The following is a 27,718-nucleotide window of genomic DNA, read 5'->3' as shown; positions in this document are numbered from 1 at the left end:
TTATATTTAATTTCTTATTAAACTGGTATGTACCAGTGTAATAAGAAATTCTTCTACAGATGAATTAAACTAATAACTAACGTACACAATACAATTGAAGCAATCGTTCATAAATTCTGAAACATCTTACTAATTACTGTCCTGTAGAATAATGCTAACTGTACGAGCCAAGGCTGTACATTTTCCTTACTTGGGCTTTTTTAGTTCTGTTAGCGTGGCGAAATCCTTATTCGTTGGAATTACCCTCCAACAGTATGGTCAGATGTATATTGTATACTCTCTTCAAATTACATTCCATTCATTCCTTACATAGCAATTAACATTGAATTATTTCGCTTTTATTGTACTTGGTCAATATAAAGTAAAACAAAAAAATATTATTTAAAGCACCACAATGACCATACATAATATACAAAATCTAGACTTGATAATACAAATCAAATGGAAACATTGCTCTAAAATTTCCCATATTGTTTTCGCTAAGCATTCACTTCCTCAATTCAGTGGTCAACGGTAGGGTCATAATCGCAGTGTCAGTCATGGCAGGGGGTCCACACGAGCGTTGGAGTAATCAGGTCGAGTATTTGTTGTCGTGTCTGGGATATGCTGTAGGTATTGGCAATTTGTGGCGTTTTCCATATTTATGCTATCGGAATGGAGGGGGTAAGTATCAGCTTATGTATTCTATTATTTTAAACTGTACAATCTTCTATCAGTATCTCAGATACTCACTGAAATTTAACTATGTCAAGGGTAATTTAGTTCAAAGGAATTAGTAATAATATTGACGTATACGCGTCGTTTTTTGGATTTGTCTGAATCCAAGGATGTGGTTTTGGTATAGGGATTATTATGTAACTTATCTATACATTTTTTATCACTCCATTTACTTTTTTCAGGCGCATTCTTGATTCCATATCTTTTGACATTATCAATATGTGCGATTCCTCTAGTCTATTTGGAGACGACGTTGGGCCAGTTCGCAAGCGCAGGTTGTATTTCTGTCTTCAACATCACTCCATTGTTCAAAGGTAAATCAATTTGATACACCGAAACTGCGATTAAGCTTATAAGTCCGAATAAAATTCTATTTCTCATTTTAACACCGACATTCTAAAATTATAACAGTCTCGAATATTAAAAGAAATCGGCTCAAAGATGCGTATAAATTGCCCTGTATGAAAATTCGTCCCAAATCGTGCTAATTTATGTCCAGTCTTCCTGTATTTACGATTTGTCAACAGGGGCCGGGTACACGATGGTCGTTTTGAATATAATAGCTGTTATTTACTTCGCGGTGTTAATGGCATACCCGATACTGTACATATATCACTCCTTCAGTTCACCTCTGCCTTGGCAAGAGTGTGGGAATACGTGGAACACGGATAGATGTGCCGAGGTAATAAATAATAGAATTTGTATATCATAAATTATTTTCGGATATAGATTATGATGTATTTCAAAATCCTTTATTTCTATTTAGGAAATTTAAATAATCCTGAAGAAAGACATTTGCTTGGTTTATAAAGAATCGAAAAAAGAACTATTCCGCGAGTGTATACAAAACTCTGTTAACCTAGCCATACTTTAGATCTAACTAGCCTTTCGTTATCGATCTTTGAATCCCTTATACAAATACTAATTAAAAATATTGATTTGCATTGAAGACAGATTATCTGATATCAATTAGGAGACTGATTGTCTACAAAAATATTTTTATATGTATATATAATGTTATGTGATAACGTATTGTATTTGTTACAGATAACTAGTAATTCTAGTTTGTTACTTAATGGAACTGCTAAGACACCGGAAGATGAATTCTTTCAGTTAGTTAATTTTCTAAATTTTTAACTAAATTTTACAATTTCGTGTCCAAAAATCTTACAAATTTTCATAAGAACTATTCAATTCCTCACCCAAGACCTGTATGACTATAGATTTATTATTTATTTTCTTCATCAGCGCTTAACCCTGTAAATGACTTCTGTATTAGACCCGACTAACAGACAGTCTCGACTCTGAGTTTTTAGGAGATAGAATAACAAAATAAAATGTATGGTATTCAAATTCTAAATTCAAATAGAACACAAAATAGTTAGTTTAATCTTTTCAGCATACGACTTTTACAAATGTCTCCAAACATCACCCAAATTGGTGGAATCGTGTGGCCAGTGTTTTGGTGCAACTTAATCGCCTGGATACTAGTTTACCTTAGCATTAGTAACGGCGTGAAAAGTGTTGGAAAGGTAGGCGTGTATTGTGTGAGCGAACTGTTTACAGTTGCTAATTCTTTCTATTCTTCAGTAAAACATCATACTTAGAATATTATTATTAGCCTTCTTTCGTCTCCTTTGATTTGATTAGCGCGAACTTTGTTTTTAAGTACGGACGACTATAAATATATACGTTATAAATAAAGAATATTTACGTGCATGTATATGTGACTGACATAACGCCTTGACTTAATACCAAAAAAAACTTACATCTTTAATAAATGCCATAATTTAAATCTATGAATTCTTTGGGCTATGTATCATTTATTAAAAAATGCTAACATGCATAGCGAATTTTTGAAATATAATCTAGATAATAAGATTCACTAATTCTAGTTACTATATATTGCAATTAGTATTAAAAATTGCCATAAATATATAATAAGAATTAACAATGTAGACCTGTGTTGTTGTCCTGTATTATTAGCTTTTTCGAACTAAGACAGACATTTTGTCTGTTGACAGTGCTGAATTCAATATGTTTTTTCATTACAGATTGTTTATATAACCGTATCGTTTCCATATATCGTCCTACTTGCTTTATTAGTGCGGGGAACAACATTGCCAGGGGCTTGGCAGGGTATATTATATTACGTTTTGCCAGATTGGAGTCAATTATGTAAACCAAAGGTAATGTAATTTTGATATGTTTATTTGGAAAACACTGTCATACAAAAGAGTTTCAATAATACGTTTTTTCATTACTTTACATTATTAGTAAATTTGCAATTCGGTTTTGGCCTATCTAAAATTCTTATGCCCATTAATATGTACCATACATAATTTTTAATTTTAACAATTGAATTGTTAAGTTAAGAAACCTAAACTATTGGTTCTAGTAAGAATCATTACGATTTTTTTTAATAATATATAAATAATATAATATTAATTATATTAAATAGCCCCTTATTATTCAAATTGCCGTCCTGTGGGATGCGAGGTAGTGTGATATAAGAGTACAGTTAATACATATGTATTTGTGTTTTTATCGCTATAAGGGGCAAGTACATCGATACACGTATAGAACTCGATATTTCGAAAAGTCTCATAAAATTCTTTAAGACCTTCGTTATGCATGTCCTCGCCTATGTAACTAAATAGAGAATGAAAATTGCGTATAAGATGGAGATCAAGTTAAAGAACTTGTAAATAATAATTATTTCACTGGGAATCCAACCTAGGTTCTCCATCGCCCTTGGGCAATCAATGCATTGGAAAATGTTTGTGGTTTAAGGTATGGGTTGATGCTGCTACCCAAGTTTTCTTCTCAGTGGGGCCGGGATGGGGTGGACTAGTTAGCATGGCCAGTTTCAACAGATTTAATTACGACAATTTACGGTAATTAGTAAATATTTATATTCAAACTTGACAATACAACATAGTTTCTTAGTAATAATAATTTTAAATAATTTTTTTACGTCTCATAGCAATTACAATTCGTTTTTTAATAAAAAGGTACCCTTTTCCGCATTTGTTAAAATGCCAATCTCAAGAATAATATTATCTATTTCAGGTCCTCAATAATCATACCGGTTGTTTGTTGTGGTACCAGTATCCTGGCTGGCTTTGTTGTGTTTTCTGTTCTGGGGTTCGCCGCCGAGCGAGCTGGTGTGCCAATAGGTGAAGTGGCGACAGCTGGTCCAGGGTTGGCTTTCGTGACATATCCAGCAGCAGTCGCAATGATGCCAGCACCTAACTTTTGGGCAATCATTTTCTTTATAATGCTGTTCTCTTTGGGAATCGATTCTATGGTAAGTTCCTTATTTTCAGGTCTATGAAAATTATTTCAATTTATATAGTAACGATATGTATAATCTGGAAGCCTTGGATTAGGTAACCGGGAAATATGACCAAGCTGTTTTGAAATTAAGAGTACTCTCAAAATATTTTCTTTTCTTTTTCTTTATGAGATAAATTAAATTTGAAAAGTTTTTGGGTCCCGGCATTGACGCCCCCAATCGATTTTTATACCTGACAATCTTTAATTCAGATATAGATAGTTTCTTTTATATTTTGTCTATCTATTAAAATATTATTACGATTTACGATTATAAATATAAGGTGTTAATGTATATAAATAGTATTGAAGTATGTTTCAAACGGTATATTCATTTATGAACGCCAAGAAGTTGCATTACACGAAACGATTAAATATATTAAATTTTAAGCGAGTGTCAATCATCCTTGCGTGCGTTCGCGCCTTGCAAATCGTTTCATGAATCACGCTCGAATATTTGTACCGATAAAAGCTTATATCATGACATGAACAAGTATTACTCATTTTCAATATGAAACTAAACGTCATGTCAGCATATGTGGATAAAAAGTTTTCAGTACTAAATACACTAGTACAACTAGGATATGAAATTTAGTTATTGTATACATAATCAAAAATAGTTAACAAAAGTGTTGTTTTTTTTTAAATTCTCTAAATTTAGAACAGATTCAAAAGAGAGATTTAAAGGGTATAGGCCTCCTCCAATTGGCTCTATCTCTCTCTGCATTGAGATTCTAATTAATTTAAAGAATATATATTAATGTTAATATATAAAATTGTAACAATCCAATCGATAGATAGCCGATGCAAGAAACTTGAAAAAAATTGTTTGTTATTTTGGCCAATTTTAATACAGTTTAACTATTAAGATCCGGAAATCATATGCATCATCATATACATTTTATATCATTCAGGCGATATTCATTTTCTTTTGCAGTTTGTCACCATAGAAGCGGTGATTTCTGGTATTCTAGATGAGTTTCCTCAGCTAAGAACAAAGAAAAGGATAATAACATTCGTCACGTGTGTTTGTTTGTTCTGTTTATCCATCATTTGTACTACGAGGGTAAGTTTCATTTCAACGTATTAGATACCTAGCCTTTAAACCTCATCTAATTATATTCGACTATTATAAACGCAAATTTTACACTTATTTATTTTATTTCGGTATCTTAATATTACAACAATTAGCATACAAACAAAAAAAGTTATGCCAACTCTAATTAAGTAAGGAATATTATTAAGAAAATTAATTTAGTACATTCACATTATTAACTGGAGTAATGCAGTGAGCCTTGTGCTACAAAACTTTTTGGGGTTAACAAACCAATAAAAACAAGTACTATAAATTTTAACAAAACCTTGAGTCTAGGCTTAACTTGGAAAAACGCCAACTAAGCTGTTCTTAAGCTAAGTACATACATCGTAGAGCATCTACGAAATTCTAGTAGTCACTTATTTTCGATTTTAAAACATAAAACAGTAATTTAATTTACTTATTTTAATAATATACAGAAAGCTATTTATCATGCCGGAAACGCATCGATAGATCTTTGAATACAGTGCATCCAATGTCCATGCAGTATACGTAGCACTCGTACCAATAAATTAGGGAACATTCTAGAATTATACATAGTTCTTTTTCTTTAGGGTGGATTGCATATCGTTGATCTCCTAGACGCCCATGTAGCCATTGTTAGTGTCCCTATGGTGTGTTTCTTGGAGCTAATAGCGGCTGCCTACTTGTATGGACCAAAAAACACGGCCGCAGATATGGAATTCATGACGGGACGACCATTGAACAAAATATGGATGGTTTTGTGGCGATATGTTGTACCGGCGCTTTTATTGGTAAGTTTCATGTATTAAGTTTATTTAATATTTCTTTTCATAACGAATTATATGGTACGTTGTCATACAAATGAGACTTCGCTACAACAAATACGTATTAGATTTTGACATACGGAAGTCGAATTATACCGTCTTTTTTTTTAATCTCAGCGTCCAGCGTAACCTGTTTTTTTTATTTTTGTTATGTGTATGTTTTTGAATAAGGTAATAAAGTATGAATAAATAATTATATGACCACAAAAGTAACAAACTTTGTTCCTAAAAAGACAAAAGTCGTCAAATATTTTCCATCTAGGAACAGTTTTTATTATTTTTGTTTACTTATTATTTATGTCATCCATGTAAATCACAAATATTTCAAGATCAAACCTGTCCAGACATTGTCGAGTTTATTGCAGACAAACGCACAGCAATTCATCTAAATTTAGATATATTTATTGTAACTTAAAAAAATATATTTAGAATCCGTTATGTTCTAACAAAAATAAAACTTTCTTTAAAGATAATGGTTGCATATTCCCTAAGCCAAGCATCAGGTATAGCTGGATGGTTCGTCGCTCTGGTCGCAGTAATATTCGTTCCAATACACGCAGTCCGACTTCTGTTTAAAACTAAGGGATCTTTTCAACAGGTATAAGGATTTTTATTCAAGTATCTTTCTTGCTTACCGTCTGTGTGGCTTTTAGATTATTTTCTATTTTTTTGTGTAATAATAGATTCGATTGACATTATTATTTGTGTGTGTTTGTATATCCAATGCAAAATTTTTGATTGAAAATATTGCAGAGACTTCGGTCGTGTTGTCAACCGAATAGTTTATGGGGTCCTGCGGAGCCGGATATCCGGATCTGTTGGGAGGCTGCAAAACGTCAGACATTCCCTCTAGAAGCCACATCTAATAGTGTTCAAAGAAAAATTTAAATTGTTTAGAAAAATGATTTTCAAATTTACTATAGCAAACTCAAACACATTTTAATTCGAGCCATATTAAGGGTATTGAATTTTACATAGGATTTCTAATAAAAAAAAAATTGTATATTATTTGGACATAATGGACCGGATATAGTGGAGCGGTATACTCCTGTAGATCATAAAAACCATGTGTAGTTTTGTAACCACAAATCATTGTATGATAACGATACGAAAAGTAAATAATTTGATAAATAAATTATTTATTTATCCCAAGAGAAAGGTTGAGAAAGGCTAAATAAGACAATGTTCCGTTCTCATAAGTACCTATAATTACCTATAGTTAACAAATTTGGTTCAGATATTTTTCTATTTGTATTATTTTGTATTGCTGCTTAAAGTTTTACACTTGTGTTAAAAGATTATTTTATTGTATATTTTGTAAACTTTATTTAACTTTAATAAAATAATCAGAATTTGTGTTTTTTTTATTTTAAGTGTCAGATGATGTTGTTATCTATACCTATGTATACAAAGACACCATCAGTGAATCGAAATATAGGATTATATTGCGACTACCATACAACCGTATATGGATTAGGTTTTCTGACCCGTTTTACTGACCATTATTATTAAGAATCAGCCTTCTGATCTTATCACTATCACTTGGAAATCTATATGAATTTTATATTTTCATTTAATTGTACGTAAAAATGTTATTTACATAGAAATACAAGTTTATTGTACAAAGCCGGTCTGCGGGTTGATATTTGAGTAGCACACGCGATAGATATATTCTTATACTTTTGACATGGAAAACCCGTTAACTTTGAGGCTTCTGGCATCAATTGCTATTTCCATAGTCAATGTATGGAGTATTATTATATCTTTTTGTCGCTCGTCTATTATATGACAGACTAAAGTATTCTATATACGTGTTGCAGCTAACAAGCTCAATTTGCCGCTCAATTAACAGCCTAGCCTTTTAACTAAACGGCGCGGTTTAACTAGCGGCCTGAAAGATTTTTAGCCAGTTGATGAAACAGCTAGGCAATTGACTTGGATCGATATCGTTTCATTAGTTGCGTAGCCTGTTGACTGTTAATTTACATTTAATTCCACTTTCTGCCACTCGAAACGAAACTTCAATTGGTGTTTTCCAAAGTTTCATGTAAAACAACAAGTTCAATGGAGTATAGTGACCATAATAATGTAAATTTGACTCAAGCAATGTAATAGTAATTTTTTATCATATGTTTCATCTTTTTTATTTGTATAGTATTGTCGTTTATTCACATAACTTTTACACAACAAAGAAAAGCCTTTTTTATAGAATTGAATTATTATTATTTGACTATTTAACTTGACTTGCGAACTGGTAGTAAATGTAAATTTACAATTAATTTAATTATTCTGACGTTCATAAGTGTACTTGTTTACCTAGATGAAGAAAGATATTTTGTTGTTGTTGTATTATAAACTTATAATTATTGTACATAGTTGTTGAATGTCCAAAAGTATCACAGCTGTAGATAAATTATTATCTGTATTTATATTTCCGGAGTTTATAAGTTTATAATATAGCTACGATCCGTTAAATAGTGTTTTCTTTTTATTTCTGCCAAATAATGACTATTGTACGAAAGCCTAAGCATTCTCCAGCAATATCTTTCAGGCCGCTAGTTAAACGGCGCCGATTAGTTAAAAGGCTAGGCTATTAACTAATTAAACTATTAATTATTAATTTTATTTGTAAATTGAACGGCTAATTAAGCTAGTTGCCTGCGACATACGCAATGCACCCGCTAGGCCTCTGGCACTGAGAGTGTCCATGGGTCCACTTAACTTTAAGTTTACCCCTTCTTTTATACAAAATATTTATATAATATTTCATTCAATTACTATTAGAACTAAGGAAATACAAAATATGTATCCATAGCGGCTATTTACAGGATAGAGTTTGGACCATAGAATAAGAAGAAACATACACGGATATGAGGCAGTTGTCAATTGATTTGAAATCTTTGACAAGATGTTATAAAACATTTAGAAGCCTCTTAGATTTAATTACAAATTATTATTTGGGCCAAGAACAAAATTCCTGTGTAATGTTTATTTGAATTCAAAATTTAGCGTAAACAAAATTTCAGTTTAAATAATCAATATATTATACAATAAAAATGTCGAACGAAAACAAAGGCGATGAAAAAGATAAAAGGGTCAAAATACAGGTGAAATACAAATTACATCATTCATAATAAAGATTAATTATCATATAAACTTAGAGGTGAACTAGGAATTTCCCTTAAAATATTACAAGATGATTTCTTAACTTGACTGACTGTCTCCATATTTGGTAATTAGTGACATGTTCGTAATTATATGCGATTAGCAATTCTAATATAGTCGAATCACAGTATATTGAAATACTTTGTTTTTGAAGGGCCCAGATTAGCCTACCTTCACACCTTAGAGAGCAAAGTTTTATTTGTTGATTCACATATCGATTTTTTATAAAATTATGACTGTATTTTAAATCTTTACAGTATATATAGCAAGTAGTAATAGTTACGGTTTAAGTCAAATATATGTTAGCTAACGTTCTTGAATCAATTTAAATTACATGAAAAAATGTAGTCTTACAAATTGGCTAAGGCTAGTATAAATTGTTAAGTGCAATTAGAAATGGAGAATTAATGGAAATATTAAACTCAATGCAAGGTTGAGGGCGAAGATGAAGTGGAAGGTGAGGGTGGTAGGAGGAAGATGAAGAGGTTCCAACTTCCAAATCTACCTCGATGGTGGCAGGCGAAAATCATTCAATATGCGTAAGTGCTAATTCTAAATAAATATACATTGAAGTCATAGTATAGTGATCGGAAGGTAAACTTTAGAGAAATATAGTTTATGCATTTACATGTATTGTTTAAATAAAATTATTTAAAATTACCTAAGTTCGCTAGTACCTATAGCTAGTGCTATGTAAACTGAATATAATTATAATACAACGTCACCACGCTTTTTGTTTTATCTTGCGAGACGACCCTTGACTATTTTATCAATTTGGAGCGTCACAATAACAGATATCAAAATTGTGCGCCTTCCTTGATCACATCCTAAATATAGGTTTAACGTTCATCACGTGTATCGTCTTATCTGCTTTTTAATAAAACCCCAATTTATAAGGCAATGTGATGCCCCTTTCGAACCTAATCAAAATTATAAAATAGTATATTTCATTACAAGTGCGGAAAGCCTGTCATTGCAACGAGTTCCGACGAATGTCTACCCGAGCCGAGGCGCAGCCGAAGGTGAGGGTTGACAGTCGGGACAAGTTGCAATGACGGTACCGCACGTGTACTGAACGACTATTTTTAATACAGTTGCGAAAAAATTAAGCAATTTAATGAAACTATTTGCTTTTTTTCTCTTCTCTCTACGGAATAAATTCGTTGCACGTAGATATGTAGCGACTTATATGTTTCCGGTAAATTGTTCTCCGAAGTATTTTGTGCAATTATACTGCGTTCGGGTGGTATTCATTCAAATAAAATATCGTCGAAATTACTCATTTTGTGCAACAAATAACTCAACTCGAAAGAAAATTTTTGGAAAATGGCGCCAACCGCAACGAATATGAGCAAAGCTTGTTTTTTCTTTTCTTCACCCATTCTGGGTAGGCAAAGGGAACTTGGCCCATACAGCCAATTCTTCACTAGACTATTTTTATTGAAAGAAAACCAAATCTAACTCATTGAGTCCAATCATTAAATCTGATATTGAAACAAATAGTAGCTTCTTTTTAAAATATTTGCATGAATCATAAAAACTTCTGTGATTTTTTTTGTAAAAACTTCATGGTTAGTTTTTTCTTTTTAATATTTTTTTTATTGAAATGAAATAAAATAAACCTAACCTAACTTATTGAATCCAATTATTAGTAAACTTTTTAAAAATACGTATTTGCATATATTATAAAATTCTTTTTAATATTTTTTTAATTGATATGAAATGAAAAGAAACCTAACCGAACTTATTGAATCCAATTATTATAATATTTAGAAATCATATATCATAAAAACTTCTATGAATCTTTTTAATAAAACCTTCGTGGTTGGTTTTTTCTTTTTAATACACATTGTTTTGACAGTTGGCAAAGAAAACGCACGAGTGCGGGAATGGCAAAGAAAAAGCACGAGTGTGTAATAGCCCACTTTCCGAACGCTATACCTCCCTGCAATATGCCACTTTTTGAGCAACTGTATTAAAAAATATATTATTTATTTTTCGTTATGCTTTTTCATCCATTTAGGTACACCGGTGATTTAAAAATCTTTTTATATGATCATGATGATTATTCGATAGTACCTGGATGACCGAGCTTTGCTCGGTATTTTTTTATTTTTATAAATTGTGTTTTTTGGAAATTATATTTTAGTACGAATTACATACAAATAAAATGATGAAACATGAATAATGTTTTTCGATCTTACCGCCAGAATTATAAAAAAATATGAACTGGTTATTTAAAGAAAAATCATAATCATTCCTAGCTAGATGGATTTATCGCCCCCGAAACCTCCCGTATACTAAATTTCATGAAAATCGTTGCAGCCGATTCCGAGATTCCAATTATAAATATACAAAAATTGCTCGTTTAAAGATATAAGATTAAAAACATAACTGACTCAAATTTCATTTTGAAATTGTTACGGTTTGCGTGAAAATAAAAGAATCTAGCTGACCCAGGTCGCGGGCCGCGACGTTGGCGCCATCCGGGTCACCCAGAGAAACCAGCGTTGTCAAATTAGCTACGTTATACCACTTAATAGTTTAACGAATAAAGCTTGCATTCATTCCCGCAAATTGTAAACACTTGCGAAGGTTGATAGCGGTTAGCTCCATCACCCATACGACACCTCATCAAACATTTGAATTAAACGTCTATCAATATCGTGCAAATTTAATTAAAACTCTATTCAAACACGTGTCGATAAACTTTGGTTTAATACGGAAACGTGAGGGTGCGAGATTAATGTTCGCGTGTGTGGTGTCAGACACACGGGGTTGGGTGGGTTGTTTGGCACTTGGCGACGATAAAAGCAGTCATTGCACCTTAAGACGCGCCTGGGGTAAGGTGCAGTAATAGCTCACGATGCAACGTGCGTCGTCCAATGCATCCGATGGTTTCTGGACTATGATAGAGTTGCTCGCCGGTCGTGACAGAAGAAGATCAACTGGGGAAATTGAAGATGTCACACATGTCGATCCTCCGGCCAGGGTTGTTTCAGCTCTCAGGTGCATTTTTACTACTCTCTTTCTTTTTAATTTGCCCACTATTTTTGCAATGTAAATTTACTATATACGAATTCTATCATAATTTGTTAACATATATTTAAAATAGGTCGGTACTTAATAGAACAATAAATACATTGTTTCAGTATAAAAAAAAAGTAATTATAAGTTACACCTCTAACCATAAAGTCAGTTGCAGTGTAGCGAAGAGATAAACACTATTAAAAGCTTTGTCTTGTTAATATTACTTTGGCGTTGTTTACATTTGTATCAAAGCAACACGTTGCACAGGTATTGTTTTCGCAACTACTAAAAGGTTCGTAAATCATGATGAATTGTCTGATCTCATGAGTGATTTATCATAAAATGCTTTGTTCTGGTTCATATAAAAATAATAGTTGATAGCATTTTGCGTCATACAACTTCCGTTTATTTACAGAGATACTAGTTATCTCTGCTAATGTACTATCATGATTATTTGCAGAATTGTTTGCCATACAATTAACTGGAATATAATAAAATTATTCATCTACCAACCTAATTTAAAATATGCAAAGAAAAAGTTTGTGGTTAAGGATATTTTAAGTTAGTAACGCGCATATACGATCTCGCAGAGCAGTATATATCACTGAAGGTAGCAAAGTAAGCAGAAACTCTAATGCACAAATTTGGCCCCACATGGAGTACTGTTCTAACATCTGGACGGACGGGACGCTCCCCAGTACCAGCTCCTTCCGCTTGACCGTATTAAACGAAGAAAGATTCGAATTGTCGACGACCAGACACTTTCCGAGATGCTTGATCCCTTGGCGTTGCGTAGAGATGTGGGATCTCTTTGCATCTTCTACCGCATTTACCATGGAGAGTGTTCGGAGGAGGAGTGCGACAAGGCAGAATACAAAATACCATTCGTATCAGCTTGACTTCCGTTGTTCTACAACTAAGCAAATCTTAAGGCAATTTATATTCTCTGCGTCCTCTTTCTAGGTCGCCCTCTTTTCATTCTTCCCGTTGGTCTTTTCCATATGTTAGTAGTACTTAAACTTAACAGGATTCGCACGGGTGGACATTTTTTTAAATTGTAGATATTGATATGTTCTTTAATATTCTGGAACATTTTGTTGTTATTTCCTTAGTTTCCGCAGCTCATGCGATGAACGATTTTTTTAGGCATTTTTTACACCTTGGTTAATATTATTGCAGTCTTAGTATGAATCCTTATTTTTTCTTGCAATTAAAATAACCTATATTAATCAGTGATAATGTAGCATTCAAATGTTGAAATAATTTTTAAAGTCGATTCAGTAGGTACTTTTTGAATCAATTTGTTACATACTTACACACAAATCTTTACTCTTTATAATGTTAATATAGATAGGTAATTCATTTATATTATACTAATTCACCTAATGACTAATTACTGATTGATTAAAAGTTGAGTCGCTATTTACTAAGCAAATTTGTAATGATGCAATAATCAGGCTATAAAAACATATTAAAACTGCAATATTGTAACAAAAATAAAAATCTGACCTTTGCAGCCTCTACACCAAACATCCGATAAGTATATCGATAGGACATTGCAATTTTTAAGACACTAATTATTTCTATTTTCAATGATAAACGTCGTGACAGTATTCTGTTGAATTCATTCATTCATTCTGGTCATTTATTAAAAAAGCTTTTCCAATGGGCATTACAATAAATCACAATAAAAACTAATTGCACAGCTTCAAAAGGCAAACATGGTATGCTTTATACTTAATATATATTTCTAACACAATAATAGAACATATAATAACGGTTGTAGCTCCTGAAAAACATTTTGTAAAACAATAATCTTGGCGATTTAAAAGAGTGGCGGAGAGTTTATTGCCAGTTCTTCTCGTTCGTTCTACGCCCTTGATTTTAAAACTGGCAGTATATGTAAAATTAGAAGCATTTAATATGTATTTCTTTATTGACGTTCATAATTGTACATTGTGTTTCCTAAATGAATAAATTATATTGAATTTTAATACCTAAAAACTGTGACTGTTGAATTATATATATTCAGAAAGCGAGATTTTATGACAGAATTTTATCAGTCAAGTAATACATCCTAGGAAAGTTAAGATGTTGGCAATAATGGCTTCAATCGTTTTATTTAAACATAGTACATTTATACAAAACCATGTATAAGTACTTGTAAAATATTTAAGTTTCTGCAACTTGTAAAATATTTAAGTTTCTGCAACTTTGTACAGTTATGCTGGATATAAAAAACAGCGTTAAATTAAATGTTAAAAAAAATAATATTCAATTGCATTCGAAATAATTGTATTCGAAACCGTGTTATATTAAGCATTTCTTATTTATTAGATAAACAATATTAAACTGGGATAGTTTGTTTACATAACTAATTGCTTAAATAAACACATTTATCATACAAAATTATGAATTATGCTTTCAACAATATCGCCAATTCTAACCGTTACAGATTCGGAAAATTAATATATCTTAAAATCATCTTAATACCGGGTAATGTTATCTTGCATTAGAATAAATAAAAATATATTATACATATAAATATATTTTACAACAATACATTTTTTATATATAACTAGCAGACTTGGCCAAGCGTTGTTGTGGCTAAGGTTTTTGTTATATTACATAGTACATAGTAAACTATTCAAGGGAAACGGTAGGAGAACTTATGTGAAAGGTAGAAGCTTATGTGAAACAGTGGTACCTTTAAAAATTGTACCAAATAATAAACCAATATTTGCAAGATAGTAATATTTCGGGTATAAATTGAGATGTAAGCTATTCTATCTTTTAAGTTAGATCAAACTGCATAGATGTGCAAATTTTATTGATATCGGTTCGGTAGTTTAGGAGTCCATAGCGGACAAACAACGTGACACGTAATTTATATATATTAAGATTTGCGTGTGGTACAGAAATAGTAAAAGTAGAATAAATGCCGTAGAAATCAGAGAGTTAAGATGTATAGAGTAAGACCGGATGAGTGAGAAACTGTTTACAAGCGGATGTTGAATTCGGGTTGGGTATGCCTTGTTGGACAAACTTGGACCAAATCCAAGAGGTATTAGAGAAGAATCAAGTTCTCATAACCGATGTGAAAGTCAGGAAAGTGGATAAAGCGAGAGAGGTATGTCACCACCGTAGCAAGTGGAGCTTTGTGGTTTCGACGTTTCTTCCGGAGAGGCGTAAATATATGAATATAACGTATTCAGGTCCTCTGAAACCTACATGTAGAATTACTTTTTAAATAAAATTAAATACGTTTAAAATTGTTTGTACATACAACAAAAGTTCTAGAATATAATGACCAGATAGTGTCATATTATTTAATTGTTTAAACTTATTCCAAACCGACAAATACCCCGAACAGCCCGCTTCTGCAGCACAAATATGGAAGGAACATCTGCAGCAGCACCTCACAGTAGAATACCGTGCGACATAACGCTGTGAAAGTAGATATGATACACAATTTTAGTCGTGTCCTCTCCTCAGGCTATTCGAAAGTGTCTCTATGTGTGCCCCTAGGAGCCTGGAGTTTACTATCTATTGTTATACCTAGGACTATAGTTTTATCAATAAAGTTTAGTTCACATCTCGATTGACGCTGCTAGTTAGTAGTAATAAGTTAGTAGTAGTAAATCTAATATATTCTGTTTTATTCATTAAAAAAGTTACAAATTTCGAAGTGACACCAGTTTTTAGAGGTCATTACATTGCTTCAATATAAATTCTGTGTTAACAACAGCGGTTTAATATCTGAGACTTTTTCAACAAGTAGAACGAAATATATTTAAGATAACTCAGCTGCTTAGTTTGATTTAAAAAGCTACTAAGATGGGATGCTATAACTCATATCAGAATCAACTAAAATATGAAATGTAAATATGAAACCACATAGTTGGCAGTATCGGAATAGTTCCGCTCTTTTCTCGGATCTAATTCATAAGACGTTGACGTAATACCCCATAAAATGTACTATTTATTACTCATGACTCAAGTGATGTTTCGTCGATGAAAACCCATCTCAAACAGATAGTTTTTCATTCAGAAAAATTATAAATAGACTTCATAGAAATAGATAATTAGAAATGAGGCCCGTTTGGTATGCAGTCGTCAAGCACCATGATCTTTAACCTAACCGTGACTTAACAAAATATACCTTGATATATGTGTTACAAATTCTATATATACATATAGTGTCTTATTTATAAAAAACGTTTATATTATTTTTAGAAAGTCTAGCATCAGAAATGAATAATCATACTTGAAAAACTTTGATGAGTTATGTCATTTAATTTCTCCTTATTTTAAAACATATGGTGTATAAAAAGAAACACTGAACTTAAAAAAATCTTCTTCAACTTCTGCCTTCTTATATAACTCTTATTATTATTCTATATATAATAGAATATATAAATTATAATTCTATCGTTAAACACGTAACGAGAACTTACGACGTCATCTGTATATAATTGCCTAGGCTTGTTTAGTTTTATACTATAAACAATAAAACTAGTTTTTCACTCATTCAGACAGTTCAAAAACTTTCGCAGGCACTCAAGGAAAACTTGTTAAAAGTGACAGAGAACAGGGATTGTTTGTATGCAATTTTGATTCGTTTTCTCAATATCCGTAGCGCTGTCGTGGTATAAAATTATTATGTCGGGATCGTAATCACTAATACCGTGTCCAACACCACATATCCTTACATATTTATACATAATTGTTATTCAAACGTGTTACAGTTTTTGATGATAAAAATTGTTGACACAAGTGTGATAGAGACTTCATATCGTTGGTGCACGTGACATTATCTAAAATCCGTGACGATACAAATATTTTTAATTGTTATTTTCGTAGAACTAGCTAAGATAAAAAAATCGTAAAAGTTGTTTGTGTAATTAACATATTCATATCGGTATTCCATAAGTGTCGAATAATAATAAATCATATTTGGCTAATTGCAATGTTATACTCTCTTATTTGATTTGATTTATTCATTATATTTATAGTATTTTAATTCGTAAAAACATATAATACATATGATACCGGATATATAATGATACCGGATATCATTATATAATTAAACATAAACTAAACTCTTTTGCAAAAAACTGTCCGTTTTAAGGAAATTTATCTTCTAAGGTAATTTCAGTTAATTAAATTAAATTTTATTGTCTGGCATAGTTTGTATTCATCGTAATTTTGTCAAGATGACAAAGCCACACACATAGGTCTGCCAGTCGTAATATTAGGTTTTTACATTTGTAAGATTATTTAATAAAAACTTACAAAACTTTGTCTTTATCGCCGATCACTTCTTGTTTAGCCGTGTACATCTCATCTGCTCTTGAAAATTAATCAAAAAATTAATTTTAAAAAATGTCAGAATGCACATCACGAATGAACGAAAGGGATTTTGTTTTAATTAACCAAGACCGACCTTAAAGAGTTTATTTCTATGAAATTATAAACCTTTTCTAGATGATCTTGTATTAAAAAAATAATGATCATATCTATTACACATTATATACACATTACTCTCTTCCTAGCAATTTGAAATTAGATCATAATACCAGAATTGAATTATAGCAGTATTGATTTAATCTATTCCAACTATTTCTGTCTGAGACTCGATACACAGACTCGAGACAATGTGAAATTTATTCATCAAACTCACCAAAATCTGAGACATGTATGATGTTCTCAATAGGTTTTGTCACGAAAGGTAAAGCGTTGGCCTTAGTACAATTTAAATTAAACTTTTTTTAAATAAACTTTAACAGATATAAGCGTGAATTAACAAATACGACTTTTCGAATGCACTACGCTTGCTTTGGAGAAACGACAAATAAGTTATTTAAGGGCTATTTAAATATTTAATGGTCGCGTATTTACTCGATTATGATTTCATACAAAAAAAAATATTGTACATATTAGTTTTCCGATGCTTTGGGTTGGCGTGACGTAAATTAAACGCCTGGCTTATGTAAAAACGCCTATGGCATTATTAGAATTAATTAAAAATTTCAGTCGTTTGAAATAAAATTTTATAACATGGCAGGACTTCTCATTGTAGGAATCTAAACTTAAATTTTAGTTCTAACAGCCCGCAAACACTTTATTTAAAAAAAAGAATATTTCGGTACCTTACAAGTTACTTTTCTTATAAACAAGTTTTTATAACACAGAGAATACATTTCTAGCAACTTACATATAAATATATTACGGTATATTCAGTACAATCGAAATTTAACGTACCTATTTAATATACTGCCAATTCAATTTTGCAAGTTTTCAAATGAATCACGTGTCCGTTGATGGAACACCATTAAATATTATTTCCTGTAAACGATCGTAACATCGTAACGACATAACTCAATCAATGAAAAGCGATTGTATAAACGCTACCTTAGAGGTGGAATTGTATGCGATACATCAGCAAGGGTCGTGCCATACCGTGCCAGGGCTATCGTGTAGGCACGGCAAAGGTCTCAACTATGACACGCCGTCAAAAGTACTAAAACTTTACGGCGAGTAAGCCAGGCGCTTGGCAGTGTACTTGGAAATTTCTATTGAAAACGAGTACCCAAAATCAAGCAGAGCATTTGCGGTGAGTAATTTCTATGGTATCCCGATTTGTTGTCTTATTTATTTATTTATTTATTGGGAAACCAAACAGAGACATCCTTAATAAAAACAAAGTCAAAAATAAAACAAATACAAACACACTGGATGCATCCACAACAGGTTACACTTATATATGATACAAAAAATAATACATGACAACAACACACTAATAGTAATATAAAGTTAAGACATTAAGAGTTGCTTTATTGTGTGTTGTTGAAAAGACAAACCGATATAAATTTTGTGGTTATGCAATAAGTTTACTCTAATAATTATGTGAACTGTCAACTCCAAAAGCTGTTTATTTATTCATGTCATTTAATACCTTTTGTTCAGCTTTGCGCATCCCCATGTCCGAGCACGCCTGGAGAAGCATATGGGCTCAAACCTGGTGAAGCTGACGGACAAGAACTACATGAACGAACTGGAGGAAAGGATACGAGCTGTCAATGAAGAGAACCTCAATAAGAGGATATCTAGCAGAGTCGTAAGTTAGACAAATTTCGATAAATAGTTTTTCACTGTTCAATCGACAGCATTGCATGTATCAAAACGTGTAATAATCACGACATAACGCCTATTGCGAATTGAACAATCGGCAATGAAATGGGATTGCATATTAATTATTATTTATAACTCCGAGGACTATCGGTCTACATAAATATTTTATAAGTCAAACCTAGAAAATTGTATTTTGAACAGCTCTTGTTTAAAATCAAACTTCAAAGAAACTAAGAAATTGAAAGTATTACGTAAACAAAATTCGGTTGCTGAAGCTAACCATCATTTAGTATATGTACTATCAGCGATCAGTAATATTTTGTTACCATACCATTTGTTGTAATAAAATTAGGAAAAACTATATACCAGGTGATTGCCTAATATGGAAAAATAACTAGTACAATTTATTTTAAGACGATTACTTTCATACATTTAAATTTTTGATTATTTCTACTTTTAGTTTTCTACCTATGTTCTACAAATAAGTCTTGGTACGATTAGTAATTCTAATGCACTATTTTTAGCTCGATGAAATGGAGAGACTCAAACGCCTTATATTAGTCGGAAAGACACCATTAAAGGAATGCCCGCCGGAATTATTTCATCATCCAGTTTTTGTATTTTGGAGAATGGTGAATAGAGAAGTTGCGAAAGCGTCGAAGAAACGAGCCGATGCGTATTATAGAAAGCTGAAATCGTCACAGAAATTAGATCAAGTAAATATTGAATTTATTTATTATTTCTAAAACAACGTGTATTCTTAAATTGCCATGGAAAGTGTTCAGAGGAGTTGGTCGAACTAATACCTGCAGCTGAGTTTCATTATCGGGCATCAAGGCAGAATACAAATTAAAAAAGTATCACCTTCACGTCTGACAGCGCTTAATACGGCAGTTTTAGCCACGCACCAACTCTATGTGGAACAAGCTCCTCTGAAGTATTTCTGAAGCAATTCTACTTAGGGTCCTGTAAGAAATACGCGTATCAATTCCTAATAGGCCGGTAGTGCCCTTGCGAGCCTTCTGGCACTGCGAGTGTGCATGGGCTCGGTATCTTTTAACATTAGATTAGTCTCCTGCCCATTTGCCTCCTGTTGCAAAAAACACTTAAAATAATTAGAAACTTAATCCTCGCTAAAAGCGTAATACACAAAGTTACGGTATGTAGGTTTTTTAATATATTAATATTTCATTAATTTTAGTAATTAAGTTTTAAAAGGGAGATAGCGTTCACTGGAGCAATTATTAAAGTAATACATATATACATTTGAATATTGTTATTTGGTGTGGTAATTAATTAAAGTTAAAATGAATATGATTTCATATATTAATATATATATATATATATATATATATATATATATATTATACCAAATTGTCAAAAATTTATACATTAATTTATAAAACAGTTTGTTAACATAATTTGATTGTTAACTCATATAAATATAAATATCATATAAATGCACTTAATTCTTAATTACACGTGTTTATTGATAAAACAAGGTTATTTTAACATGTCAATATTATTGTTTTCCATTAAGTACTTTAAGATAATGCATGTAATTTTAAGATTTAAGTAATATTTTTGATTATCAGTAACTCAATAATTTCAGTATATCTGGAAAATTTAGCTACGAAATATGTAGAATTTTTTAATAACTTTAGCGGTAAACATTTGATCTGACCTTACCAACGACTAGGTCTAAAATAACAGCGCATTTAATTTTTTTTAAATTCAGTTGAAAAGAACATCTGTTGTAAAATCTCTAGGAAAGTTACGTGTGTCTGTTTAATAATTATAAAAAAAACGAGGCCACTAGTCGAACGCTGTAATTTAAGTACTTGTTGATGACCGAGTTGGCCTCGCTTTAAATAAACTTAACACGCACTCCTAGGCACTCGAAGAAGAAGCCGAACCCGAAGTTACGGAGGAAGAGGGTGAACAGCTAAGTGCAGAACAGCTATTGGCAAAATGTCGAGCTGAACTGGAGGAACTGAAGCAGGTCGACATTGAAAAGGGCGTTCGGTTTACTGACGAACAATTTGCACTGCTCAAATACGAAACCAATGATGTGAAGACCCTGAAAACATTAACTGTTAGTATTTTTGGTATATAATCATTACTAACTAGTAAATCAAATTTTTAAGCGCGCACAAATATACAAAACTAATATTTGCAACACGTGACCTATTTTTGCAACGGACCTTTTGCGATATAAAAACAATTGAACATAAATCAATGACCTAAACTAATTTATAAACTATTGACATTTTATATTGAAATAGGATTAATAGGGTAAGCATAAGGGTAAGGTAACATTACACGAGGTCACATTTTTAGGGGAATGACAAAATCCGCAATTTTGTTTAGCGCTACTTACGCCACATAAAGGCCTGTATGAGCTTCGATTAATGATTAGTGTTGGTAATGAGATGATGAATGCCGAAACACGTCTGGACAGGCAGCAGGATTCAACCTGAGAGAAAAGTTATATTCCGGCGTGTCTTCAGCAGACCAGCAGAGTTGGTAGCTTGCGCCACGAATGCATCTTTTATTAATCAATTTTGCAAATCCATACTTTTCTTGGTCTAACAAGTTCAGCTTTCAAAACTGCTTTGGTTTCAGATAGCACTGCGTTTAATACTTCTTTCAGTACTTCCTCCAATTGCAAGCGCGCTTCTCGATGTTCATCCTAACTTTCTGATCGACAACTTAATTTATTTAACAGAACCACTAAATAAGCATTGGATACTAATTACACTACACACCTGCACTAATCATCCTCAATTACTCATCAACTGCACTCGCACTAATCATAGTGAATACAGGCATTAAGAAACACACAGAGGATAAAGTTTACTTAGTACAAAAATGTACATCTACAAATGTCATAATCAAAATAAGTACTAAATAAGTTCGTGTTCGTATCCGACACCTTAAAGATATTTTGGTACAAACCTATTTCTGCAGCGTAATAATATTGTAACAACCCGAGAGCCATTATAACTGTCTAGAGCCGTTCTTAGTGAATGCCAAAACTGAACAGTCTGTAAACATGTTTTATAGCTTTGCTATTAAATCTATTGATAGAACAATATCTCACCAATCTGATTTGAGAAATGCCTTGGTGTTCCACTGTCAGACATCCAAACCATCTAATATAAACCTTTTTCGTCTTTATAACATAATTATCTTAATCTCATCTCAATGCACGTTCGCATCAATTCTTGGTTGAAACGGGCATTTCACTGGTTCTTGATTCACCATTGGAATTTTATTTCAACTGCCTGTGCGATGAAGAAATCATCACCCTTATGAAACCGGGACACCTAAAAGTCTACTAATGTACTCGGTACAGAAGGCTGGTAATCTATATATCTTAAGAAAAAATATAAATGAGATAGAAGATGAATCTCCTCCAAAGATGAGTGAAACAGATATACTGAGTTCTCCGAATGAGACAAACATTGCAAGTCTTGATTTTTTTTTTGTAAGTATCTTAAAAACCTCGCAGCGCGTCTCGGTTGATATTTATTTTAGAATATTCTAGTATAGGTGACGAAAGTACTGCAGTGACATCGTTGTGTTTATAAATTCGATTGATAATAGTAAACGGAACAGTTTTGTTGATATAAAATCCATAAGAGGGCTCGTGTCAAACCGGTTTTATCTCGATAATGCCCAGCTCATATTGACCCTTAAGTGTCTCTTTGCCACAAGATTCTATGGCACTAGTCCCCGATATATTATGACTAACTCGTGGATGACATGCACGAAGATAATTTGATATTGAACTTTCTACAGGTTACGCTTATCCGGTTATAACACGCGTGTTCTATCTGACATGTCTGACACTTTCAGACCCGTAAACGCCTAGAAGATTTCTCTGCGTAATAATTTATCATCGTAAAGACTCAAGATCTTTAATAACGTAATTAGATAATTTATTTATTTCTTAAAAATCTCTGTATCTGCCACCCGACTACAAAAATGTATTGAGAACTATAACTTGCCCATACCAGTTTTAACTGGAACTGTTATCAAGGCTAATTACTTTTCGATATGTTACGCGTTCTCTAAACAAATATGTATAATAAGGGCATTGTAAGGAATGTGATTTGAATGAATATTAAAATAATTATAAATTCCTGCGTTTCGGTTCTTTACGACCGTTCAGAGATACACAGACGAATTTTATTTTAATATAATATGTACTGAGTGCTGACATAGTAACCAAACTTTACATAAAACAAAATTGAGTAATATTTTTGTCTTATTGAAGACACCTTTGTTTATCCCAATATTTATGTGAGAATTTTTCATACATATGAGGTAGATAAGTACTACCTCATTTAATGGTATTGTTCAATCCTTCCGTACTTGATGTACGGCTCCCAAACGGTGGAACGTGAAGAAAGCACCAGTACCAGTTCTGGTCACCGATTCTATACCAGGCGGCAGCCTAAAACTTTAATTAGCGTCTGTGTACTTGAGCCCCACGACTAAGAGTCTCCACTCCAGAGGGAAAAAAATCAAAGTTATAAGAAAAACTCTTATATTTTCCGCCTGCTTCTGCGGCTAATAGTTATTTTTTTAAATTGATTCCTAAATCAGGATTTGATTAAGGTAATATTACACACGCGTACAATACAAATTTAATGCAAATATATTTACGTGAATTCCACTGGCATTAAATAATTGTTTAGTAAGTTTGTTTTGATGGTCATATATCAAAATATGGCTGCATAAGCATAAATGCCTTGGCAATGGTTCGTACGTTGGTGCATTCAGTCTAATATTGTTCGATCAGTTGGCTATTTGCTTTCATCCCAATTAGTCTCAAGTAATTACAAAACGTGTGATTAAAATTGTACTCAGTGATGGATTTTACACATTATATACTTTTTTTATTTAAATTTCTTAATTAGATTTTTATTTAAAAATAAATTACATGCTTTAAAATAACTTTAACGCACAAATGTCGAACCTTTCATAGTTTTGGACATAATATGTATTCCATGTCCCATTTTGAAATGATTTTCTTGGATGTTTCCGTCTAGTCTGTTATACGTCAAAAGTCAAAAATCATTTATCCATATAGGTAAGACAATATACACTTATAAACGTCAGAAAAAGAAATATTCATTAAATTCTTCTAATTTTAAATTTAGTTCACAAATCAAGGGCTTAGAACAGAAGAGAAGAACTGACATTGACTCTCCGGTACTTTTTTGAGTGTGTCAGAAGTAGCAGTGATGTGAAGTCACTTTCAACTTCGCGTTAATCTTATTTATTTTAACCAAATGTTTTATTTTCAGACTGTCGAAGAACTTTACGCCTTGGCTGACAAAATAATTGGAACAAAACGAGTTTGAATTTATAAAAACGTGTTTTTAAGTGTAAATGTTCGGAGTTCATAAGTTTTTTGACATTCATTTTATGGACTTTTATTTATCTAAAAGAATTATTTTATAAGAATTTTCAAAATAAATTTTGTATCTCTCATTGACTTTTATTTATTCCATACTATATATGATTCAGGTTTATCACGTGCGAAGGTGTAAATAAAATAAATAGAATACTTTTAAAGCCAATTTATTTAATATTCTTTATTCTTCATTGTTTATGAACCTTGACTAGATAAATATTTATATTCAGTTCTTTTAAACAAACGGTATTAAAGAATGGCCATTAGTTATGTATTGTTACAAGAACTCACAAAATTCCTTTACTTTAAGGCTTACAATTACATTCATATGAAATTACATATTATTGTTTTGAAACATAACATCTGACTTTAAACATTTTTGTTTTCATTTAAACTTACTTAACTTAACTAAACCAATAAATCTATGTTTATGCGGATGTAAATAACAAAATAGCATTTAAATAGGAAGCCCTTGGCGAAGTCTTAAACTAAGAAATGTTTTTTAATTAAAGTCTACGTCACAAGCGGCTTTTAGGTCTACGGCGTAGCTGCGCGTAGATGAGCCCAGCTGGTTTGTCTATGGGTTGGTATATGTAGTGCCGCGGATCCCCTTTAGTGACATTTGCAGGGAATTTCGATACATCAATGTTGAGATAATGTTTATTTGGCATAGTCATACGGATCCAAGTAATCTGAAAAAAAAAATGTGTTTCAAAAAACTACTAAAAAGACAAAGAACTATTTGCTAAATTACAAACGGAGACATTTGAACCGTACTCTTTAATCATGTGAACCTTAAAGTATGACCGACACAATTATATCTCCAGACACGAGTAAACATAGCTATTTTTTTATTTAATAATGTCTTGTGTTAAATTAATAGCGAACCGAAACAAATACAGAGTATTGCGATAAGATCCCTAATTTATTAGGCTTTAAATGTCTTGGGTCACTATAAGACCAATCTATGATTTATTATATCATTGTTAAGTTTATCACGCACGCGCCGTTCAATAATTAAGGAATCTATCTTGTATGATTTATAACGAACATATTAAGATGCTTTGTTTATTTTTAGTGCAGTCACATGACTATAAGCTGATTAAAAGTCTATATAACACAGGAAATTATAATTATTAATGTTTACAAACTGATTAGCCTTCATTAAGATATTCTTCACTTAGATGTAAATAATTGGTACCGATTAAATAATTAAAATTATTAATAAAATCTAAAAAATCACTATTAAAACTCACCTCGGATACTTTTTCTAAAACAGTTTTTTCGGCTTGATATAATGTGTGTTGTACTGAAGGTGAATAAACTCCTGTATCAGGAGGTCCGGCGAATTTATCAAGAATCGCATCCTTGACAGTTAGCCAGGCGTTGTCAAAATCCGCTTTTCTCATATTATCATACGTCCATTCTGCTTCTACGACAGTACTGTAAAGACACAATTTTATATATATATAATTTTATATACAAGATATGCAATGCTTGAAGCATCTTTAAGATTCTAAAATCCGATGAAAATCTTCCAATGGCTTTTGTAAAAAGATATCACAAATCTGGGTGATCAGAATATTTACCTGAAAATTCTTTCTGCAGCATCAGAGAGTGTGGTGTATTCATCTTGAACAAAATCTACGAACGCCGACTGAGTAGTCTTCAGCACTCTTAAGCCCTTTAATCCGGATTTTACTACAACGGCCTCTGTTAATAAAATTATTGTCATTAGTAACTAATTAATTAACAATTATGAGTATTAATTACCGTGTTTTCTATTTATTGCTGCGGTCATCATAAGTTAAATAGGACTGTTGATAACAAAACATTACTGAGAAAAGAGCACAATAAATTCTTGAAATAACACTAACCATGTCTGGCTTGAGAAACTTCACACCACCTGGTGGCGGTCGGAGAGAAGACAAAAGCATGGTTGTGCGGAGCGCCGGCTTGCAACCTCTCCCATGGGTATTCGATCACGTGACACCTAGCTTCCGCTACTTGCTTATATGTGTAAAGAAAATGATTCACTACAACTGCACCGAACTCCTCTGGAGTTTTAATCCCATGTTTCTTCGCTAACACATAGACTGTGTTCTTCTGGGAGTCCGTCGCAACCACTTCTTTGTTATCACCAACTATGTATGCTGATTCCGATGCTAGTTTCAGTTCTGTTGAAACTTCGAATTCTCTGATTGCATGTCGTTCTCCATCTCTATGTACGTGCAGCAATTTTACGGAGCTCTTTCCATAACCGTGATCACTGAGCTCAAAGCGACCACCCGAGTCTGCCGCCGCTGTAGTTGCGGCCGAAGCAGATACTCCTCTCGGCGCAACGAGAGGACCTTCACCCGCGCTGGAGTTGGAAGGTTTTGCATAAATTCTGTAACAAAATAAAAAAATTACATACCCACGCATAAACAAAAAAACAGTAGCAATCAGAAAAATATTAAAAAAATATTCAACCTGTTAGTGCTTGTCCACGGCATTTTTTTAAATATTTGTATTACTTGATTTTAAGCGTGTGCAAGAAACGCCTTCGGAACATTTAGTCAATACGAACTGAGATAAATCGTAACGGGCAACACATTTATACAAGTGCCTTTTGACCTGTGTTATCAGCAATGAGCACGCGACTAATATGCAAACCTAGCTTTTATCGCTTTGTATGAAGCTTGATTTACTAAATAAAATTAATGTAAACAAAAATTAAAAATTTACAACTTATCAAATTGCTCACTAATTAGTAAATTGCCCACAATTTTCTTTTAATTTCATTCTCCAATTTGAAAATCACTCAACAGCTTTTTTATTTTAAATTCATAGGGGTAGGCCCTATGAATTTAAAATAAAAAAGTTCCTGAAAACCTAATTCTGCTACAAAATCTGTTTGTTGAAAAAGTGGCCTCAACATTACAGGTTCTTAAAACTTGATAACAATTATAGAATCAACAATTAAAAAAATTAAAACAATTAATTCCAAACCAAAGTTTTTCTTTCTTTATCTCGTTTACAATT

The 27,718-nt window shown here is 32.2% G+C and overlaps 3 protein-coding genes across 4 annotated transcripts; 2 read left to right on the top strand and 1 right to left on the bottom strand.

The window, feature by feature from the left end:
- Positions 1 to 537: 537 nt before the first annotated feature.
- Positions 538 to 7,214, top strand: LOC110994228 (sodium- and chloride-dependent glycine transporter 2-like). Its single transcript, XM_022260765.2, has 12 exons — positions 538 to 663; positions 900 to 1,031; positions 1,245 to 1,399; positions 1,765 to 1,829; positions 2,117 to 2,249; positions 2,772 to 2,906; positions 3,511 to 3,614; positions 3,790 to 4,027; positions 4,991 to 5,119; positions 5,704 to 5,904; positions 6,407 to 6,535; positions 6,691 to 7,214. Exons 1-12 carry the CDS (start codon positions 540 to 542, stop codon positions 6,823 to 6,825), a joined length of 1,680 nt encoding a protein of 559 aa, XP_022116457.2. The 5' UTR covers positions 538 to 539; the 3' UTR covers positions 6,826 to 7,214.
- Positions 7,215 to 8,875: 1,661 nt separating this feature from the next.
- Positions 8,876 to 24,763, top strand: LOC110994230. Of its 2 annotated transcripts, XM_022260767.2 has the most exons (6): positions 8,876 to 9,044; positions 9,535 to 9,641; positions 19,102 to 19,252; positions 19,791 to 19,982; positions 21,161 to 21,361; positions 24,585 to 24,763. In XM_022260767.2, the coding sequence occupies exons 1-6, from the start codon at positions 8,994 to 8,996 to the stop codon at positions 24,639 to 24,641; spliced, it is 759 nt and encodes a 252-aa protein (XP_022116459.1). In that variant the 5' UTR covers positions 8,876 to 8,993; the 3' UTR covers positions 24,642 to 24,763. The 2 variants fall into 2 exon arrangements, with proteins under 2 accessions (XP_022116459.1, XP_022116460.2); XM_022260768.2 differs by lacking the exons at positions 8,876 to 9,044; positions 9,535 to 9,641 and adding an exon at positions 11,724 to 12,111.
- An 82-nt stretch (positions 24,764 to 24,845) lies between these two features.
- Positions 24,846 to 27,297, bottom strand: LOC110994260 (uricase). The gene is made up of 5 exons (XM_022260808.2): positions 27,167 to 27,297; positions 26,572 to 27,083; positions 26,284 to 26,407; positions 25,951 to 26,137; positions 24,846 to 25,386 (listed from the first exon to the last, which is right to left on the bottom strand). Exons 1-5 carry the CDS (start codon positions 27,187 to 27,189, stop codon positions 25,213 to 25,215), a joined length of 1,020 nt encoding a protein of 339 aa, XP_022116500.1. The 5' UTR covers positions 27,190 to 27,297; the 3' UTR covers positions 24,846 to 25,212.
- Between the last annotated feature and the right edge of the window lie 421 nt (positions 27,298 to 27,718).

Source organism: Pieris rapae, chromosome 10, assembly GCF_905147795.1.
Source record: "Pieris rapae chromosome 10, ilPieRapa1.1, whole genome shotgun sequence".
Lineage (NCBI taxonomy): Eukaryota > Metazoa > Arthropoda > Insecta > Lepidoptera > Pieridae > Pieris > Pieris rapae.
The sequence above is the reverse complement of the archived record's forward strand: the minus strand, read 5'-3'. Positions and strand labels throughout refer to the sequence as shown.